Below are 20,925 nucleotides of genomic sequence, written 5' to 3' on the forward strand. Positions count from 1 at the left end.
AAAAAAAAAAAAAAAAAAAAAAAAAAAAAAAAAAAAAAAAAAAAAAAAAAAAATGATCGAACCAGAAACGGGAAAAATTAGATAATAGCATAGACCTGAAGTTTGCTTCATGTCTGTGATAATAGAAAAGGGGCCTAGTATATCATAAGAGTGCTCAAATAGACCATCCCCCAATAAGAAAAAAAATCCCTCTCTCCCCTGACTTTATGAGCCCGTCAACATTGAAAATGAAACTCGGGAAAGTGAATTCTCCAGTTATGGTTTCTTATACTTCGTGGCAATCAGAATATCCTGTATTTCGCAACCCCCGTTTGATAGATAAACAATGAATGCAGGAACAGAATCTAGTAAGTAAACAATAAGTTATACTCCTCTAAGACGCGACTTTCGTTTATATAAACTAAATCATTTACACAGAATTTAGAAGTAATTCCACTTGAAATCATTTCGTTTGTCTATGACACACATCGACGTGTTACATGTAACAATATAGACTGATAGATACACAGTCGTTTTTACTAAGTAATCGGCTTGTTGCCTAGGGACAAACACCACCAAATGTTTTCCCATAGACTTCCATACAAAGTTGAGCCCCTGTCACTGATACATATATTGAATTTTGGGCAAATGACTTTCTTGCCGTGAAAGTTCGAGATCTTGTAAAACAAAACATGCCAGAAAAAATATACCGTACCGCGGCACTTTTACTTTCAAAATCCATTTGTTTACAACTAGGTGTGTTCAGCACCAAATGAAAATCTCTAACCAAAGAGCATCCCTCCCTTCAAACTTTTACCTGTAACTTCTATATATCTCAAAGGAGCCTAAGTCTTGATATGAGATTTTTATCATCTTTATTTCACTTGTCAAATACATAACTAGTCTTTTCTCTTAATGACCAAGTAAATAAATAAATAAATACACCAGGTAGCATTTTCTTCTCCGCACAACTTTGGGTGTCCAAAATGGCTGCGCCCATGAATTTGTTTATGTAGGAGTTTTTCCTATTAGACGACTTTCACATTTACAAAAGTTATTTCCCTTTGCGGGGTCAATCTGGGGTAAACCTGCATAAGACACTGTTTTCCCTCTATACCATTACCAACTTTATGGGGCAATGTCTTAGAAATGACATCTGTATGAATATGTTTGTTGTGTTTTTTTTATGTTGCCCCACACTATGGCAATACAGGAATGGATCAAAATTGTCCGAAAGTGTTTAAAAGTGGTAAATATTTACAGGTAGCAGATTTAAGGGGGATACACCCGGCATGAATCCCCCTAAAATCATCAAAGTTAGCGTGAATCATAGTTTTGTCGGGAAAATGTAAAAAAAAATCTACTCGGTAGACATGCGAAATCTCTGTAATCCAGGAGCTTCTGGGGGCTTTGCCCCCTGGGCCCCCACGAGGACCTCGCCCTGGACCCACTGGGGGCCTCAAGGTGGCCCCCAGACCCCCTGCCTACTTTTTGCGCCCCCCCCTCCAACTTCAATTCCTGGATCCGCGCCTGGATAGAATCTAAGTTACAAAGGTTATAGTGAGAAAAATGAGCGTTACGCCGACAACAGGAGATAACTCTTACAAATGTGAAACAACCATTCTACATATGGTCGTAGTTCAAAATGTCCCTCACTGGTTTTAATTTGTATTTCTACGCTTTGCAAATAAGTGTACCAAATTTCAAATATATGAATGGAATAGTCAGGTAGATGCACCCCCCCCACTCCCGCCCCACTTTCTCCTAGATATGTCTCTTATGCCCTGTTCACACGGAGAGTTTAATTCGCAGTAAATTAATGCGAAGTAAAATGATGCGAATTAAACTAATTCGAATTAAATTGCGTTCACACAACAGCTAATGCGAAGTAAACTAATGCGAATTATAATTTTATTTCTACAAGGCTTTTCAGTGAGGCTATTATGACGTCATTTACAAATCATGTCATATTGTGCAGAGCAGGTATACATTTGACATAATGTCATAACGTCTGTACACATTTTAGTGATTAACATACTTTTCCTTTGTTTTCCACTCAAAAATAGCACAAGTACCTATATTTGACCATCGGCATGTGGCCTGTGACTTAATTCTGCCCTTACGCATGCGTCAGTGAAAATTTAATTCGAATTAGCTTCGCTTAGCGTTCACACGGAGCTAATGCGAAGTAATTTAATGCGCAGTAAACTAATTCGAATTAAACTAATTCGCATTAAATTCTCCGTGTGAACGCAGATCAAATTTAATTCGCAGTAACTTACGTTTAATTCGAATTAAACCCTCCGTGTGAACAGGGCATTAGACAATTCTTTTATAAAGCATACAAACATTACTTCTTCATTTAACTGATTTTATTTCTAAAAATGAACAGGGACAACAATAAAAAATGATTTGGTTGAAGGACATCAACTGACCTATTAAAATAACCTCTGCCTGATCATTTCTATCCCCCGCCATGGGTATGTCCGGGGCGTATAGAGTTTGTCATGTCCGTCTTCAATCCTTCCATCCTTCTGTCCTCCCGTCTGTCCTTCTGTAGAGCTTTGCATTTTAGCACAGTTCAAAGCTCAGTTTTAAAGAAATTCTTCAAGATATTTTTATCAAACTTCATATGCTGATACATATTGATGAAAGCTTTTCAACTGCATCAATATTTTTTGCCCTTGACCTTTCCTTTGACCTTGACCTCACCTTTCTTAAATTAGTGTTTAGCTCAGTTTAAAAGAAACCATGATTAGGATGATATTTTTATCTAACTTCATATGATAATACATACTGATGTAAGTTTTTCAACTGCATCAACATTTTTTGACCTTGAGGTTTCTTTTGACTTTGACCTCACTTTTCTTAAATTAGTCTTTAGCTCAGTTTTTAAATATACCATTCAAGATATTTTTATTAAACTTAATATGCTGATACATATTAGTTAGAGCTATTCAACTGCATCAAAAACTGTTGACTTTGACCTTATCTGTGACCTTGACTTTGACTTCATTTTTCTTAAATTTGCATTTTGCATAGTTTTAAAGAAACCTTTAAAGATATTTTTATGTAAACTTATGCACTTATAAATAATTTGGTGAGAATTTTTCATCTATATCCAATTTTTTAGATTTCAGTTTAAAGAACTATTCAAGATATTCTCATAAAATTTCATACACTAATACAATTTTTCTTGTTGCATTACTAATATACCCTGGTGGGGCATTCCTGTCCCATGGACATATTTCTAGTTTTTAGTGCTTTAAATTCTTATTCTATATTTTTTTTTGTTTCCAGGAAAATACAAATACATGTCTTTTTAGTAAAGATTGAAAGGTTTTACAGCAAAAATATTAAGTCTGTCCCTTGTATACTTTGTAACGAAAACATTAATATTATCTCAATCTGTGAAATCTATAATAATTTTCCATGTGTTTGATAATTCCAAAAAAAAGCCTACCTACATGTATCTAGTATCCACCTTCAAAAATGTTGGATGGAATATACATAATAATAATAATAATGTTGGCCCAGTATAAAATATTGTCCTTTGAATCTAATCAGCCTTCTTGTGAGACACATTTTTAGATGTGCATCTTTGCTCGTAATCATTCTTTGTTGTATTTTTTTTTAAAGATATCTTTTCACATCGTATTTTTTTTAAAGATATCTTTTCACATCGCAATTTTTTGTTTCATGTTGAACAACACTTTTTCAAACTAAAATTCAGAAACAGAACGAACTAGGCAGGAAAAGATCATGGTTCATTTGGATATCAAAATTTTATATAAGAGTCTAAGAGACAGTTGTTGTTCAATTTAATGTTAAAACTTGTTTTGCGTATCAGATACATACTCAGTTTTGGGGACAATAAATGTATTTTGTCACTTTGTTGCTTACAGTCATTTATTCTTTTGCGTATTGCCCTTTAGCTTTCAGGACATCATAGTTTAGTCTATAACTTTCAGTTAACTTGAAAGCCCAAGGTGCAGTTGTAATTGTAACCCTTTGAAAAATAAATGTTAATTGGGTCCAGAAAGAATTTTACATACTAAAATTACATTTAGGACTCCTCAATTTGGGGGGATTGTTGTCATGACAATTTGTATGAATAAATGATTAAAAAATATTATAAGTATATATAAGAAACTCAATTATTCATTTTGGAATTTTATTTATTGTAACTTTAACGAGAAATAAAAAAAAATTTAATGCAGCCATAAGTCTCAGAGATTTTATTATTTTCTTTGCTTAAACTATTATGTTGTAAATTTTAAATTTACTAGGTTGGGGTTTAATGTAATATTTATAACATGATAATTTTTTATATTTTTGATGATGACCAACATCTTCCAAACCAAACCCTAGTAGATTGTAACATACAATGTAAATATATCTTTGCAAACTTGATATGTGTAGAATTTATAGATGCAATAAATTTGGAACAATTGTTTAAATACAAGGAGTTAGATATGTAAAAGTACTTGAAACAAGAAAATGAACCTTCCTGTTTAAATACCCATGTGTACTAGATCTGTTAAAGATCTGAATTCATGCATGTCAGTGCTACTACTGGAACTGTCCTAGAATTTTACACCAGAGTTCAGGACTATATATAGTTCCATGGCTAAATCTTCCCTTTTACTTCAGAATCATTTGACTGATAACAAATGTATGACAAAAACACTGGATCTGAAATGCATTATTTATTGATTTCTGTGGAGAAAACAGGACTTTTTGTACTTAAGTGATTAAGATGCATTGACAGACATTCAGATTTCGTGAAACTTTTTTTTATGAAAAAAAGAGAAACTTAAATGATTTTTTTTCATTAATTGCAGACTATGCCTATAGTACATATATGTAATAGTTAAAGCAAAGGGGAGAAGTAAAGAAAATGCAGGTAAATTAAGGTAAGGAAACATTGCATGATGTTACATCATTTGAAATTAATTTGTTTTCTCTTAGCTAGCTTGACAGGAAATTGTTATTTTCTTATTTTTGCTTTGGTAACAGCTCTAGCAAAATGTAATCAATGATATATTGCACAGATGATGGTGTTGGATTACTGGTTGCTATTGAGTATTCACACTCATGTCATGTAAAACAGAAATATATTATTCTCATGGATCATATTTTCCTCTATAATTAGACATGTTAGGCAGCCATTTTTCCATGCACCTAAAAAAAAAATTTAATTTCATTTTGTTTTCAGTGTTTCTCTAGAGGAGATAGATTAAAGTTTTAATACAGTCACTAGAATTATTAATTAACTAATGGCATCAGTGACAACACAGCAGCCTCAGGCAACAGACACTAATTCTGTAGTGCTTAAGAGTGGCCCTGTTACTGTTAGACATCTAAAGAACTCAGAAGATGATTTCAAATTCTTTGCAAAAGTGTTGGTGGAAGCCTTTGAAGGAAAATTTGTCTATGCTACAAGTAAAGGCAGGTATGTATGCCCTGATAAACGTTTACTATAATTACTTATTTTATATATATATATATATATATATATATATATATATATATATATATATATATATATATATATATATATATATATATATATATATAAAATTATATATATATATATATATATACTGTAAACCAACTTTTATTCGCGTGCAAGAAATATTCGTAAGTTTCGCGACCTACTTTATCTTGCGAATATTAATCGCCGCGAACCATTTATTTTGCTTTGTATTTGTAGACAGTGTTTCCCCAGACACAAAAATTAATCGTCGCGGATTGATTTCAAACAGACGAATTGCGAATAAAAGTTGACGCGAATAATAGTTGGTTTACAGTATATATATATACATATATATATATATATATATATATATATATATATATATATATATATATATATATATATATATATATATATATATACCTAATAAATAGTCTAAAATAAACTACTTGTACTAAAAGTCTACAGAATTTCATCATTGAATATCTTGGCGTTTTTATTAAACCCTGAGTTTGTATCGCATATATGAGTATGTCCGAAACATTCCTAATATGAGCGTTCAATATCGATTCTCCCCATTGTAGACAAAAAATGTTGATAGGTAGTGGCAGCTAGGTAAGATTTGTTTATTTCACACAAAATTGAAATTATTAATTAATAATTTAGTATGTATTAGCCTCAATAAAAGCATAAGCAAATCAAAGCACTTGGTAAGGTCTTAGGAAGGATGCGATATTGAACACTTACAGGTCAGATGTTAATTTAGATACTGATTACTGAAAAATTCTTTTCAATTGGAATTATTCAATTTAAATAATTAATATTAATCAATGGGAGATGTTTTAACTATATAGTAAAATAGTTATTGATCTTATATTGGTGAATATTGGCACTCGTTGGCTGTATACAAATGCACTCACAAGCTTGTGCATTTACTGTAGAAGCACAAATTTTCATGGGGATAAAATTTCATTGTTTTGTCATCTAAAAAGGTTTCGTGGGCATTAAATTTCGTTGTTTTGAAAGCAACCCTATTCAATATATAGTCCTGTAAAAATTTTGTGTGGGATTTAATTTCATTGCTAATTGTTAACAACAAAATAAATGAAATTAAATCCCCAATGAATATTTCTGCTTTTACAGTATACAGCCAACTTGTGCCAATATTCACCAATATAAGTTCAATAACCCCATATTATTTCATGGGTGTATAATTTCTGTTCAAACTGCTGAATAAATACAGTCAACCCTCATTATCTCAAACTAGCTAAATGGACCCATGAAAAACGTCATGACATCACAACCATTGATATGAAAATGATATCCACTGTATAAAGGACTAAACATGTGATAAATCAAAGTTCACCTGTAATTTAAATGATTAAAAACAAAGATCAGTAATTTAATTTTTTAGGTCACCTGAGTCAGTCAGGTGACCTATTGCTATCTGTTTTCGTCCATCGTCGTCTGTCATGCATCATCCATCGGTCGTAAACTTTTGAACATTTTTAGCTTCTTCTCTTGAATCAATGAACCAATTTCAACCAATTTTGGCATAGAGCATCAACGGGTAAAGGGGTACATAAATTGTTAATTTCATGGTCCCTGCCCCCCTGGGGCCTGAGAGGTGGGGCTAAAACAATCAAAATTAGTGCTGTCTTGAAAAATCTTCTTCTTTACTCCTGGACATCAAGCAGTCAAACTGTTGGTATGATTGTAATGAGAATTGAGCCCTCTACCAAAATTGTGAAATTCCTGGCCCCAGGGTCAGGGGTTCTGGTGTTAGGCAGGGCTGTATCGGTAATATTGAGTGAAAGTGCATTATTTCTTTGAAAATCTTCTTCTCTACTCCTGGGTATTATTGAAACAAATTGAATACATAGTTATGATAAGCAAGGCTGACTCTACCAAAATTGTGAAATTCCTGGCCCCAGGGTCAGGGGTTCTGGTGTTAGGGCAGGGCTGTATAGATAATATAGAGTGAAAGTGCATTATTTCTTTGAAAATCTTCTTCTCTACTCCTGGGTATTATTGAAATAAAGTAAACACATAGTTATGATAAGCAAGAGTGACTCTACCAAAAATTGTAAAATTCATAGCCCCAGGGTCAGGGGTTCTGGTGCTAGGGCAGGGCTATATAGATCATATAGTGAAAGTGCATTATTCTTTGAAAATCTTCTTCTCTACTCCTGGGTATTATTTAAACAAATCAAATACATAGTTATGATAAACAAGGATGCCTCTTCCAAAATTGTGAATTTCATGGCCCCAGGGTCAGGGGTTCCAGTGTTAGGGTGGGGCTCTATTTATTATATAGTGAAAATGCATGAATTCTTTAAAAATCTTCTTCTCTGCTCCTGGGTATAATTTAAACAAACTAAGTACATTGTTATGATAAGCAAGGATGCCTCTTCCAAAATTGTGAAATTCTTGGTGCCAGGGACAGGGGTTCTGGTGCTAGGGCGGGGCTATATAGATCATATAGTGAAGGTGAATTATTTCTTTGAAAATCTTCTTCTCTGCCCCTGGGCATTATTTAAACAAACTAAGTACATTGTTATGATAAGCAAGGATGCCTCTTCCAAAATTTTGAATTTCATGACCCCAGGGTCAAGGGTTCTGGTGAAAAGGGATGGGTGGCTCTATTAATTATACAGTGAAAAAGCAAAATTTCTTTGAAAATATTCTTTTCTGCTTCTGGTTAAAAAGCAAAGAAGCTAAGTGTATAGTTATGATGAGCAAGAGTGCTTCTTCCAGAGTAGTAAATTCCATGACCCATGGGTCAGATGTGCTGGTGTAAGGGTGGGGCTCTTGATAATATAGTGAAAATGTATTAATTCTATTAAATAATCCTGTCTGCTCCTTAGTGTTAAGCAGATAAACTTACTCATGATGAGCAAACTTCTGGTCCCAGGGTCAGAGGCTCTGGTGTTTCTCGGTGTGGAAGAGGGGGGGGGGGGTGTTATTGATAATATAGTGAATCTGTAGTAAAAATGCATTATTTCTTTGAAAATCTTCTCTGCTCCTGGGCATATTGGAGGCAGAGTAAAAGTTTTAATAAGGAAGGGTATTTCTACAAGATTTTGAACATCTGGACCATTTGGTCAAGTGTTCTTGTTCTGGCCAGGGATCTATTTATTTGTATTCTACTGAGAGGAGTTATTCCTCTGCCATTTACTTTTGATAATTAATCACCGTAAATAATGTACTTGAAAGGTTAATAGTATAAGAGAATTATACAAGAAATTTTATTGTATAATACAAAAAGTACTCTCATAGTTTTAATGATCAGGTAGACTTGTAAGTAATAGATAAATAAAAATGAGACAAAAATAAGTTGTCTTATTAAATGTTCATCAAAGACCAAAAGAGGCCAATGTAAAAGATTTCAACAAGGAATTAAGATAGTACAGAAGCACTTATAGTTTGTTAATATACTGTATGGAGATAGTGATAAATGGGGAACAGATTAGAACCTAATTTATGAGCAGCTAATGAATACTAGACTAATTATTTTGTTAATCCTGATCACCCTATTTTTCTTGCTTTGGGCAACAAAGATTCACCTTTCAGTTCATTTTATACTCTATAATGGATCCTCAAAATTGTTGTATTATACTCAGGTGACTGTTAAGGCCCTTGGGCCTCTTGTTTAAAAATTGATCTTTAAATTATATTTAAACAGCCTACCAGACATGGAACAATTCATGATTAACAGACTGAGAGGACGACCCCCGGAGTATTATGAGAGGAATTTCGTTGCTGAGTATGAAGGAGAAAGGGCAGGTGCTTGTGTCCTGATATACCATGGAGATAGTGAAATCTTCCCGTAATATTTATTCAAACAAATTTCATTCAGTTTTGCAAGATATCAGTCTATTCATTTTTAAAAATTTAAAAAATCACAAAACAAATAAATGAATTCAAATACAGAATTAAATAATTTAATGGAATATGTTATTTTATATACACTTATGCAGGGATTTTCCACTTCATTTTTGGAATGGGCAACACTCTGGCCCTTTGAATTGGGAATTTAACAGCATTTTATGTTTTATTAGAAAATTTTATTGCATAATGTTTTTCAAGAAATAATACTTATGATGTATAAAATTGATCTTTTACTTAATTATTCAGAACTATATAAGTCAGACTATAGATCAATTATAATAAACTTTTAGCCAAGTTTCTGAGTATTTCGTTCAATTAATTCTGATTTCCCAACTTGGCCTTGTTTGTTTTACATGAATTTTGATGAAGTAAACTTTGTGGAGTTTTTGCTCATGCAGTTCAATTTTGGGAAAAAAGGGAGGGGTTTTGCAATTGGAAATAGGGCCTATATTCGGCCCTACATGGGCAGTGTACAATCCCTGCAATATATCATTTATGTTCATTGACCCTGATAAGATCGATTGTATGTTGTTTTTACATCCCATTAAGAATTTTTCACTTATAAAATAGGGCCTATATTCGGCCCTACATGGGCAGTGTACAATCCCTGCAATATATCATTTATGTTCATTGACCCTGATAAGATCGATTGTATGTTGTTTTTACATCCCATTAAGAATTTTTCACTTACTTGTACATAGAGACAGCACCATATACATGTACCAGGGAAGGGCTTCTAATTTAGATCTTTACTCGGCACTCAGGGCCATTTAGCATTGAGGGTTCTTTATCATGCTAATGCATGTCATGACACGGGGTCCTCGGTTTTTAAGGTTTCATCTGAAGGACCCGCAATTTTCACTTCAAAATGCCAAGTGCATGGTGAAGGAACAGTTGCTACCTATTTTTTGTCGACTTAGATCAGTTGCCGCTGGGGATCGAACCCACATTCTTAAGATCATGGAGCGAGCGCTGACCTTGATAAGGAAGGGAACTCTCACTGGGGTTATTGATTAATATTGAATTTCTTTTTAAAAATTGTCCAGCTAACAGTTTAACCATTTCTGTCAAATCTTAAATCTGACAAGGAATCCTGAAATTTTGTGCATATTAATCATCAATTAGATTTCTTTTTGAAAACAAGATGTGTTTTTGAAACACTGTGCCCCCGTATGGCAACTTATAGCAAAGGTTAAACTTTCTCAAATGCAAATCAAATATGTTGGTACCTAAAGTGAGGTCTTGTCTCAAGGAATAAATCTGTGAAATATGAAAACCCTAGCAGCAACCATTGAAAAGATATGGAAAAGGTTAAAGATTTTTTCAAAAGTATGTCCAGCATCAAGGTCAAATGGTCAAAATTAATGGTGCCCAAGGAAAGGCTTTCTCCCAAGAAATACACAGGTGAAATATGAATGCCGAAGCATCAATCCTTAAAGTTATGACCAAGGTTAAAGTTTTCCAAAAGTAGGTCAAACTCCAAGGTCAAGGTCAAAGGGTCAAAGTTGTTGGTATCCAAAGAAAGGTCTTGTCATAAGGATTACATGTATGAAGAATGAAAGCTCTAGCATCAACTGTTCAAAAGTTATGGCCAAGGTTAAAGTTTTCCAAAAGTAAGTCAAACTCGTAGGTCAAGGTCAAAAGGTCAAAGTTGTTGGTATCCAAAGGAAGGTCTATTACAAGGATTACACTTGTGAAGTATGAAAGCCCTAGCACCAATTGTTCAAAAGTTATGGCCAAGGTTAAAGTTTGGTAAAATTTTGCAAAACTGAGTCAAACTCCAAGGTCAATGTCAAAAGGTCAAATTTGGTGGTGCCCAAAGAAAGGTATTGTCACAGGGAATACACATGTGAAATGTGAAAGCCATAGCTCTAACCAATCAAAAGTTATGGGCAAGGTTAATGTTTTTGCGGACAAACAGACAGACAGACGGACGGACAGGGCAAAAACTATATACCCCTGAATCTTCGATACAGGGGCATAAAAAAATCTTAAGGATTAAATCAATATTATGTATTTGGAAACAGAGAGATGATGGACTTATACTTTAATTTGAATTTTTATGTTTTCAAGTATTTGTTTACAATTTTGTTTTTTGTTTTGTACCTACTTTATTCACGTGTGTAGTAGATAATTGCATTATATCACACTCCTAGTAGATTAAACCTTAACAGTACATGTACTTGTGATAATACCCAGATTTACCATTCTTTGATAGAATAAGCTACTTATCAGTAGTAAGTGCATGATTATTTATTTGTATTTTTCCCAAGTGGATGTGTGCTGTACTGTAAACCAACCTTTATTAGCGTGTGAGAAATATCTGCGAGTTTCGCGACATACTTTACCTGGCGAATATTAATCGCCATGAACCATTTATTTTGCTCTGTATTCATAGAGAATATTTCCTCAGTCGCGAAAATTAATCGTCGCGGAATAATTTCAAACTGACGAATCACAAATAAAAGATTTCTCGAATAATAGTTGGTATACAGTATTTTATTACTAAGTTTGTAATAAGCATAATAAAACATAGTACCCTTTTCTACATCACATCTTGTATTAGCCCTTGACCAGTATCAGCCCTCAGCCCTTCGGCCCTCTGGCTGATATTGGTGTCTCAGGCTGATACAGAATGTGATATGAAAAAGGGTATGTATTATTCTCTGTGTAAATGTAGAGGAAAAAAGAAGATTAATTCAAAACATTGTAAGTAGAAACTAAAAAAATGTTTTGTTATTAAACAGAGAGAGGGAAGAGGACATGCCCCCACTTGGATGTACAGATATTTGTGGGTGAGGACAATTTTTTTTTTAATTTCATGATCCCCCCCCCTTTTTCCCTTTAATTTCAGATTCATTACATTTTAGTAGTCAATAATATTCTTTGCTTTTTCATTAAATAGTCAAAGTGTCATTATAGGCTTGTCTGTATGGATTGTGCTCTTGGGGGTGAGAAGGTCCCACCAGGAAAGTGCTATTTAGATACCATTGGTGTAGATGCCAAATTTCGAGGAAAGGGTATAGGAAAAGTTATGCTAGACGTGGCTGACGCTGATGCAAAAAGAAGGGGCTGCAAGGTATGATGATTTTTGTTTGATTTTTGTTGCAATTTTCATATGCAAAAGATTTAAAATTCAAATTTTGAATATAAAATACAGGAAGTACTGCTGTATGAATTTTATATTTCATTTATTGACACTTCTTGAATCTTAATCAATAAATGCATTCTCCAAAAGTATCTAAAACATGTTTCCTTTGAAAAAAAAAATAAAAATGTTGCAATAGAAGATGGTTACATAAACTATCTGTAAATTTTTAAAGTCTTCACATATCTTAATTATATATATTATTTGCAAACATTCATGAAGTAATTTGCTTTCACATCTCAAATTTTATCATTATTGCGCATTGTTCTTCCTCGCAGGCAATTTACCTTAAGGTGGCCTCTAACAATCGGGCCAAGCACCTTTATGAGAGACATGGATATGTGGTCAAGTATAAAACCTCACGCTGCTGCTGCATGTGGTGTCAGACAGGAATCAAAGTTAGTATCTAATCAAACCTTGTTATCTCAAACTCAGTGCTGAGAACAGCTCAAGGTGTTCGATTGGGCTCAGCCATTGGCATTGGGCAATAGAACATATTGAGCCATCCCCAGCACCTTGGGAAAAATACTCTGGTCTTTTGACTGATCAGACATTAAATAACTGTATACTCTCTCGCCTAGCATGATAGAACATCAACATGATCCACCATACATGAGAATAGGTGATATTCCAAAATACTTTGAATGTGAGGAATCCATGTACACACAGTTCACAATATTTTGCATAAAACATTCAGTATAAAATAACAAGTGTCACATGTAGTTGAAGGTACATGTAATGTGATTGAAAATGGCTTTCCTGAGGTGAAAATGTTCAATGTCACCATTGAGAAGATGCAATATTTATATTACATCAAAATCTTCAAAAATATGGTGCAAAACTAAGTAATCATGTTTGTTTTTTTTTTTTTTTTACCTTTTTAGGAATTTACTACAGTGGAAAAGTCACTGGAGTGAGATTGGGAACTACGATACTTAAAAAGATGTACTGTACTGGTGTCAGGAATGATTTCTAATTGACTTTTTTTCATTTGACTAATTTTAATGGATTTTTCATTTTACATACAGTGTATGTATATATATATATATATATATATATATACACTTGTATATGAATTCCTTCTGCATTCAATCAATTATTTTCTTTTATATATATTCTTTTATTGCATCCTATATTTTTAATGACATTATTTTTTTGAAGCATATAAATTCAGACATAATAATACTTTTTGTTAATGAAGAAAGGTTATTAGTACATGAAGTAAAAATATGTACAACATATTTGTATATAGTAAGTTGACATAAATGCATTAGATAGATCTTGGAAGCGAGACTCATTGTTTGTAACTTTGAAAACGATTTACCTAATTTAACATTTAATTGTTTGTAACTTAGAAAACTATTAATTTTTTTTCAATTTTTAAAAATGAAATAATAATGATATTGTTTTACCCATATTGGCATATTGGAGTTCATCCGGTGATATATATATATTTATCCCATGTTTACCCCTTTATCCCGTGGATATGACTCATTGGATAAATTTTTCATAATCCACAGTTAAGTGCAGTTGTGACGTCACAATGGTTTTTGCGTTAGCATATTGAAGGAAAATAAAGTGGAGTCCTATATGAAACAGTGTAAAACATTGGTTGTGAAGTATTAAACAAGGGATAAAAAGAATCTCCCATGATTTGTAGTCGGATATGACTTTTATCCAACTCGTTGTGTGTTTTTATCCCCTCGCCAAGGCTCGGGGATAAAAAACACACAACTCATTGGATAAAAATCGTATCCAACTACAAATCATGGGAGATCCTATATATATAAAATTATATATTACTTAAATAAAGAGTAAACTTGTAAAAAATATTTTAATCAAAACAAATTTTTACAAATAGTTTTACAAAGATGATATTTTCATATTGCTTTATATATTTCTTATAAATTTACTTGATCTTGATCACTTTTATGCATACTCTGAAGGTATGCAGATGGACTGTGAATGTGAACTAATGTTTTATCTGATATACATTTATGTATTAGCTCTTCTTTAATTGTAGTAAAAATGTTACTATGTTTTAGTGTTATTTTTAATTTATTTGTTCTCTATTACAATTTTCCATTTGTTCCCGTTATGCTGCCGGGTAAAAACGATGCAGGTAGAAGTTCCCTAAAAAAGATAATGTATCCCTAAAATCAATTTTTGTAAATAAATGAAATGGTTTTAAAAAAAAAAATTATAGTGTACAATATCAAATTTTATTTCATCTCTCCAAAACACTTCTAAGTAACTGTCACAGAAACTTTAACCTCGGTCAGAGAATATAACTTATAAGGGTTTTATACTCAACTTGCGCCTAACCTGTGACAAGACATTTCGAATGCAAAACGATTTTGAACCCTTATGACCCTGACCTTGTCTTTTCATCTCTGTATTAATGTAGAACATGTATGATTGATAAAATACAATTTTTCAGTTGTAATCCCCTTTGAAATTGCTGAAAAAATGATCATTTTTGCTGTTTTTTGTCCGTAAACATATGCCATCCCCCCCCCCCCCCCTTTGAAACAACAAAAGATTTGGTATGAATTTCTTAAATAACAATTTTAAATACCTGCAAAAAGTCAGAAATTTTCCATAAATCAATGATTTAAAAAATATTCTACGGCCATATACTGTTGCAGTTCTAGAAGTTGACCTTTAATTTCTACTATTTCAAGTACATGTATTTGTAAATTTAGTCTGGCTTGGGCATACGAAGAACGTGCATTGTCTGTTAATATTTGTAATATTACGAATGTAGATACATGTCGCCGAACTAAGACATTTGAACAAGGATTGTGTGTTATTGGTGACACGTACAATAAATGGGCTGCAATTATCTGGAAAACAAATACACTAATTAAAGGAGCGGATCCTGGGTTTTGATAGAAGGGGCGGAGGAAGGGTATGTAAAGCACGAGTCTTTACTGAATCATCAAGTTCATGATGATTAACGCAGGTAGGTTAAGGCTTCCCGTAGAATATCACAGTGCACTCTGTGCCTTCACATCTTTGAACTACCAAAATATGACGTCATAATGGAAAATGACGTCAGGTCACTGCAAACTTGAGGTGTTATGACAGGGAGAGTGTCATGAACTTGACACTTTATTTCAAACTGCACGTAAAATGCTAGATAGCTATTGCAAAATTCACGGATCGTTAATGGTTTTTTTAAGTTTTATATGTCCGAATATCATAAAAATACACCGCTTGCCTACCCTTGATTGAAATTTAGCATGTACAAAATGCTTATGAAAAATATACTTTTGAAATGTACTCTGTTTTATACCAGTGGTTGGAGGTAGAATTTATTTTGTATGTGTAAAAGATTCTGGCGCAGGTGATTATTGAGGATTAATCTGACATTTTTTTTTAGGAAATATGTAAGAAGAGGTTGTTCTCTAACTGAATCTTGCTTGGGAAAAATGTCTGTTGGCTTTGTTTTAATACAGATTACGATATTGTGTGGAAAATACCCTGAAATTTGTAGGTAAGTTGAATTTCTCAGGAAATATTTTGTACCCAAGTAATACTATGACTTTTCCCAAGCACATTTCGGATTCACAAGGATACGATGAGTTTATTTATATAACAAAATGTTAAAAATTATTGTGTTAATCAGCTGCGCCGAAGCGATTTATGTGAAACACTTCAAAAAATTATAAATGACCGTCACGTGATCAACAAAGTCATGTGATATCATAACAAAATATGTTAATATATAGCCGAGGAAACCCTTTATATAAATTGGAAGTACTAAAGCTCAATACTTATAAATTAAAACCAAAACCGACCTCGCAATGACATATTATGTTTTGAGCGCATTTTAGAGCTTCGGGAAGCCTTAACATAGCTGCGAAATTTTCTGGACAGTAAGATAATTACAGTATTATTTAATTAATCAAAGTTACTTTACTCGTGGATAGTTTATAGCTTGACCCACAGGAAATTTCAGTGCAATGGGCGTTCAAGTTAAAAAAGGTCTTTATCCCATATGGAAGCATGAAAAATTAGTGGCTGGGATCTATTCTCTTTAGAAAAGTGGACAGGCTTTCTCTAAAGAGAATAGCTGGGATCCACTGCATACAAAGAGTGAAGTCGTACATATACCAAGAATTTAGTACATGTACTTGCATGCATGAAGTCCTTCTATTTAAAACGGGGTAGGATTAAAAAAGTGCAGAATATCTTAACCACTATTTCAGCAGAAGCAACAATAAGAACAGAAACAACTGAATATAAATTATAGTAAAACAATATTTCCAATTTTACCATTTTACAGAAGAATAAATTTATAATTTTCAGTAAATACCAAAATTAATATACTTTTAAATGCACAAGGAAGTGCATACAAACAAAGCTCATTTTTGTAGGTAAAATAAGCTCGGATGGCAATTAAGGGTTTTCAATAGTATTCCGGAAACATTTTTTCCATTTCAACTACAAGCTGTACTTTTGTTATTTTGTAAATAACCAATATATCCTGTTTGATTTCGTAGTTAAATAAACATTTGATTTGGAACTGTTTTGCGGCTCAGTAATTCAGAAGTGCACAAGTAAGTCTTTTTTCTCTCCCACAAATATTACACAGAAAAAGTGAAAGAATAAAGAAGTGAAATTTGTTTAATTTAATATGTCTTCAAAGATTTGTTTATACATACATGTAATTGTACAGTCTGTTGTATACAGGTTAAACAGGTTGGGCACACCCCACCAAATGGTCATTTATCCCCCGTTTGGCGGACAATCTCCCATATTGGAGACGAATTTTACTGACCAAATGGTGGACTTTTTTATTCTATTCCAATTTTTATTAAAAAAAAGCAAAAGCGCATTTACTTAGGCATTGGGGAATTTTAGTGAACATAATCATATTCCTCGCACAATAAACATAGTTTGGTCGATTTTCCATGTGCAATTTCTCCATAACTTCCTAAAAACGACACCCATAGTTGTCCGTAACAGCCGAACTTCTTGATCAATTGATAAAAAAAATTTTGATTGTGTCTAGTAGGATAAAAATTCTATTTCATCCAGTGGTGTAACTCTTGATAAGTTAAGTTTCAATCTCTTTTTGGATCTTCGTCAATATTTATTTCCATAAAATCCCGTTAAACACGAGCTCTTCATTACTTTACTGGTATGGTGGGCACATACTGCTATAAAGTTAAATTTTGCTAGACTTGAACGTAATATCTTTTGTTATTTTTCTTTTAGGATGAAGTTGCATATTCCATGCAACCTTTTGTGGTTTAATATGTATATTACTGATGAATTTAAAATATTTGATAAATAATTTTCAATAAAAGATTTACAAAGTGACTTTTGCAATTATTCTTGTTTTCGTTCAAAGTACATCATTTTAAAACAATAATTATATCATAATCTAACTTCATTTACTATTTTTATAAAGAACAAAGCCATTACGTACAAAATAAAACGAAATAAAGGCGAAAACTTATTTTTCTTTTGATTTCCTAATTGAAAATTGACACAAATGTGCCTCCGTAGTAAAATCCGACTTTTGACCAGGTTATAAAAAGATCATCGTTTTTATTTGTTTGCATTATTTGATTGGTTGCCCGGATAATCGAAATAGAAAGTAAAGAAAATGATTGACAGGTGCAGCATCGTTGGAGAAGGAGGGAATTTTCTTTTTAAGTAAAAACAGAGAAATGTTGCACTTGTTTACGTACGTGACGTTTTTTGTCAAATTTTTGACCGACTCTGCGCAAATAATTACACGTTGAATTTCCGATTTTTTTCATTCAGAACACCGATAAATATCTATATTTTATTCCACGTGGTTTAAAATTATGCGCCATTTCACGCCATTCTATGGAAATGAACACAACCATTTTTCTCTCCCAAATGGTCAGTAAAATTTGTCTCCGATATGGGAGATTGTGCACCAAACGGGGGATAAATGACCATTTGGTGGGGTGTGCCCAACCTGTTAAATGCGTAAACAAGATAAATAAGGGTATGAAAATGTTATAGAAATTAGTCTTTTAATATACAATGTTACAATCTTTCACAAGAATTTTGATTGCATAATGCAAGGCAGGAAATATTGCTTTTTGAGGGGATACAGACAAAACCTAATCAAAGGTGTATATTATTATGATTATGATAATTGCGCAAGAGTATTTATTTTAATACGATTCTCATTTCTATGATTGTCATTTAATGGAAAGGTATGATACATGTATATGTTTATTACATACAAAGATCGATATATTTTTTTAAAAATGTGTTTGTTTTTTTTTAATCACTCACTATTCAATTTTGTTCAAGACTTAGTGAAGAAAATGTAAAAATTGGGTGGGGTCATTTAAAAATCTTCTCAACAGTCAGGGGTGAGACTGAAATTCATCACTTTTAAAAATTATGATTTCTAGTCATAAAATTGATTTTTAGAAATGTCTAAAAATTCATCAATTTTTAGAATAATGATGAAAAACAGTCATAACTATTTGGAGTTTATTTTACAATATCATGAATATAGAGTTACCTCTGAAAATAAATATGACTGTATAATTTCCTCATTTTTTATCATATTGGTAGGTCTGGGCGCACTTAATTATTTCATTTGTTTTATGGGGTGCACTATTTTATTTTGGTTTCAATTGTATGTTAAGATGTTTCTCTACACATTTGCCTATTACCCCATTCATATGACGAAAATTTGCTTATATGTGCAAATTTACACACGAGTTAATTTACACACATAAGTAAAATTTAATTTGCTTTGCGTTCAGACGAGATTTATGTACTTTAGGTAAACCCTCAAATTGTCATATAAGAAAAGGGAGATGGACAGATTCAGAATTGTGAATTTTCACAGAAAAAGGGTATTTCCTTACTATTTGGGTATAGGACTAACTTTTGGATGTTCCAGAAGGAAACGAAGAAAAATCAGATCCGCTGACTGGCAGACCGAACCGTTCTTAACAACTTTAAGAGCAAAGATTGGTAAGAGAATTTTCGAAAAAAAGAAGGAAATTTTTTTTAAACTTTGTGAGAAGTTGGAAAATGCTTTGGTCCCGGTCCAAAGACTGTAGAAGAGCCGTTGGATGTAAAGAAAAAGGTGGCTGTTACCATCTACTGGTTAGCGGAAAAAAGGACGATTGGAAATCTTTTTGGTGTTGGTGAAATCTAACGTGTTTGATTGTAAACATCAAGTTTGCAAGGCCATTATGGAACATCTGCTTGAAGAACATGTGTATTTTCCAGAAGGAGAATGAAAATGGTGAAGATAACAAACTGTGATCGATCTCAAAAATCATTAAAAAATACAAATATGTGAAGAGGGCTCAGATCCTCTGGTAATTCCAGAGGTGGGATCAGGTGCCTAGGAGAAGTAAGCACTCCCAGTCGACCGGTCACACCTGCCATGAGACCAATGTAATGATCAGATAGACGGGACATTCCATAGTCAAATCAGTATAAAACGAAGTCCTAACAATAGGTATGAAACAAAGCAGCCAATATGACCCTGAGATAGGTTTTATTTGCTGACAATATCATAATAGTCATTATAGTCACCATAGAGTTATTTTCCGTCAGTCTCCATATTGGACATCAACAAGCCCAGATTCCTTCATTATTCAACGATTTTAAATGTGTCATACTGGACAATGAGGCAAAGAAAACAGTTTTCCTTACGAATATATGTTAACAAAAGGTTCCTTAATTCAGAAGTTTAGATATTTAAAGATTTTTGCTCTTATATTTCTGCCATACAAGTTTAAAATTGGTTGGTCAAAGAGGAAAATTTACTAGTTTGACCCCCAAGATGGTGGCCAAGGGAAATAACTCGAAGGGGAAATACTTCATACGAAAACTATTTATTTTCAAAATGCTGACTTTAAATGAGATTGTTGACATCCATGTAACATCAACTTATCTATCAGTATCCTGCCTCAGTTTAAAAACTGAAAAAGGGTGAAGAAAGTTATCAAGGGCTATAACCTGTGGTGGGGCAAATGATGCACGCATATTCCTAACATTACTCCTAAGCATTCACATGGGAGACTACTTGAACAGGAAGGGGTTCTACTCATTGATACTGCGGTATGTTTGCGACCGCAGCTATGCCTTTAAAGACATAAAGATGGGTTTGCCAGGAAAGGTTCATGAAGCCCGATTTTTCGCAAAATCAAAAATTTATTTCAGAGGAGATAATGGCTCCTTGTTTTCAGAGCGGAGAAAGCAATTTGAGAAAGTACACATTGTACTATGCTAGACAGTAGTACTTCTCGACGACCCAGCGTATCCTTTGTAGACTTGGCTTTTGAAGCCATACACCAACAGATCTACCTTTACAAAAACTAAATTCACTTTCAACTAAAGTTTAAGTAGAGCAAGAATGACCATTGAAAATCCGCATATTTAGAGCTTTGCTTTCTAGCCGCCA

The 20,925-nt window shown here is 33.1% G+C and overlaps 1 protein-coding gene across 2 annotated transcripts; it reads left to right on the forward strand.

Annotated features, from left to right (window-relative positions):
* The first annotated feature begins 323 nt into the window (after positions 1–323).
* LOC133178745 (uncharacterized) lies at positions 324–14,536 on the forward strand. Of its 2 annotated transcripts, none has more exons than XM_061313450.1 (8): positions 324–347; positions 4,824–4,895; positions 5,198–5,434; positions 9,144–9,287; positions 12,097–12,144; positions 12,272–12,428; positions 12,776–12,895; positions 13,382–14,536. In XM_061313450.1, the coding sequence occupies exons 3-8, from the start codon at positions 5,259–5,261 to the stop codon at positions 13,412–13,414; spliced, it is 678 nt and encodes a 225-aa protein (XP_061169434.1). In that variant the 5' UTR covers positions 324–347; positions 4,824–4,895; positions 5,198–5,258; the 3' UTR covers positions 13,415–14,536. The 2 variants fall into 2 exon arrangements, with proteins under 2 accessions (XP_061169434.1, XP_061169435.1); XM_061313451.1 differs by lacking the exon at positions 324–347 and adding an exon at positions 4,703–4,721.
* Positions 14,537–20,925: the final 6,389 nt, after the last annotated feature.

The sequence above is a fragment of the Saccostrea echinata genome, unplaced genomic scaffold, assembly GCF_033153115.1.
Source record: "Saccostrea echinata isolate AGI-Se365-2 ecotype Australia unplaced genomic scaffold, CSIRO_AGI_Sech_v1 ptg000003l, whole genome shotgun sequence".
Lineage (NCBI taxonomy): Eukaryota > Metazoa > Mollusca > Bivalvia > Ostreida > Ostreidae > Saccostrea > Saccostrea echinata.

Bases quoted from the DNA above. Each gene is read 5' to 3' on its own strand.
- LOC133178745 (XM_061313450.1), top strand. From the start codon at position 5,259: ATGGCATCAGTGACAACACAGCAGCCTCAGGCAACAGACACTAATTCT. The intron at 9,288-12,096 runs GTAATATTTATT...GTTATTAAACAG, and splicing joins GGAGATAGTGAAATCTTCCC to AGAGAGGGAAGAGGACATGC. The intron at 12,145-12,271 runs GTGAGGACAATT...GTGTCATTATAG, and splicing joins GGATGTACAGATATTTGTGG to GCTTGTCTGTATGGATTGTG.